Here is a 1,661-nt window from a genome sequence, read left to right on the forward strand (position 1 = left end):
CGTTTCTCCACTAACCCCCTCCTCTCTCCCCCTCAGGGCGCCCACATCCCCTACCTGACGGAGACGCACGGCATCGTAGTCAAAAAGTGGATGAAGGACTCCCCCCCGCCTTACGAGTCCCCCCCCGAGTACTCCAGCCTCTCCCCCGAGCTCATCATGGACGCCAAGACGCTGCAGGAACTCGTGAACACTTCTCAGACGTCTTCGTCGCCAGGTATCCCCGTCGGTGTCCACGATTCCCACCATTCCCAGACGTCCTCCGCGTCGTGCCAGGGACGTTCGGCCTCCCCCCTGTGCACCACGCCCCTCTTCAGCAGCGCCAACTTCTGCGATACCCCTAGGAGCCTCACGCCCACGGGGACGCTGCAGGAGATGGGCAAGGCGCGGGCGGGCGTCTACGATCGGCCGCCGTCACCCATCTTCACCTCGTGTCAGTACCAGCTGTCGTCATCCTCCGCGAACGTCCTGCATCTTCCGGCTTCGAACGCCTTCGTAGCAGCATCGCCCACGACCACGGCTGCGTCAGATACCGTGCCTTCCTCGGCGTACGCACAGCACGTACCGCCCCCGCCGACGTACGAGAGCCTGCGGATACACTCGCACGGCGGAGGCAGAAGAAAAGACGACAATCACTGATACTTTCCCAGCGCCGTCGCTAGAGGAAACCGAAGGCTCTGTCAACTCCTCCGTAGGCCTAGTCCCGGTGTAGCGTGTAGAACATGACGAGGAAGTAATTATGCTTTGTCAATCATAACGTAGTTTGGATTAGTTCCAAGAGTAACATTTAGGATTATGGTCTTAAGAGGAAGTATCGAAATATGGTCCCGATGATGTCCCTTTGAAAGAGGAACTTTAAATCCTAAAACTTGATTAAGGAAAGTCAGACAAACGTAGGCGAGATGAAGACTACTTGTAGAATCCTAAGGGAGCCTAATCTACCTCCCGAATCCTTGATCTAAATTCTCTTCCCTTGGCTTACCGTAGTTAGTCACAGCTCATCTAAAACCCATGTATTTGTAGTGCTATCAGTAGTAGTGAAGTAGGAAAATAAGTGCAGATCATTGCGGCAGGTACACTTGTAGAATTTTTATTTATACTGCGTAAATTATTCGAGTGCTGCATTAGATACACTATATTGCATTCATTACAAAGCAGTGTTTACAAGCTTTGTTACAAACTACTGCTATACAGCATATAAACTACCCAAAGACTTAGCACACGAGAAATAACATAACATAACACGTAGTGATGAGAAATAGTAAACATTTTTTATAAAGTTCTGTCACTTCTATTCACCTCTTCTTCTGATTAAGAAAAAAGAGAGAGAGAAAAAAAAAAACGAAAGGCACCATATTTCGATAATTTTCCATACATGAACTTCCGTCCACGAGTATGAAGCATAATGTTTGAATTTCTTCCCGCGTGTACTTTGTATGTGTGTGATGTACCGGCGCCATTTTGTGTACCCGTAACTTTGATGTTTCTCTAAAGGTTATTCAAAGACTAGAAGGAAAAAAAGATATAATCGTTTGCTGATGTAATTTTTTTTTTTTTTACATATACATAAGGAGGAGCGGGCGTTTGCATCGCCTCGCAGTTTCCCTTTTCTTTTATAATGTGTAGGGAAGAAAAGACTTGGTGTTCTAAAGTGTTATCATGAC

At 47.7% G+C, this 1,661-nt stretch overlaps 1 protein-coding gene across 1 annotated transcript in view; it reads left to right on the forward strand.

The window, feature by feature from the left end:
- LOC119581604 overlaps positions 1-1,661 on the forward strand; it is a gene marked incomplete in the record, with an annotated part of 66,998 nt that extends 65,337 nt beyond the window's left edge. Inside the window, 1 exon segment of the mRNA XM_037929719.1 lies at positions 32-1,661. Coding sequence (XP_037785647.1) covers positions 32-636 — 605 coding nt within the window.

Source organism: Penaeus monodon, chromosome 15 (assembly GCF_015228065.2).
Source record: "Penaeus monodon isolate SGIC_2016 chromosome 15, NSTDA_Pmon_1, whole genome shotgun sequence".
Lineage (NCBI taxonomy): Eukaryota > Metazoa > Arthropoda > Malacostraca > Decapoda > Penaeidae > Penaeus > Penaeus monodon.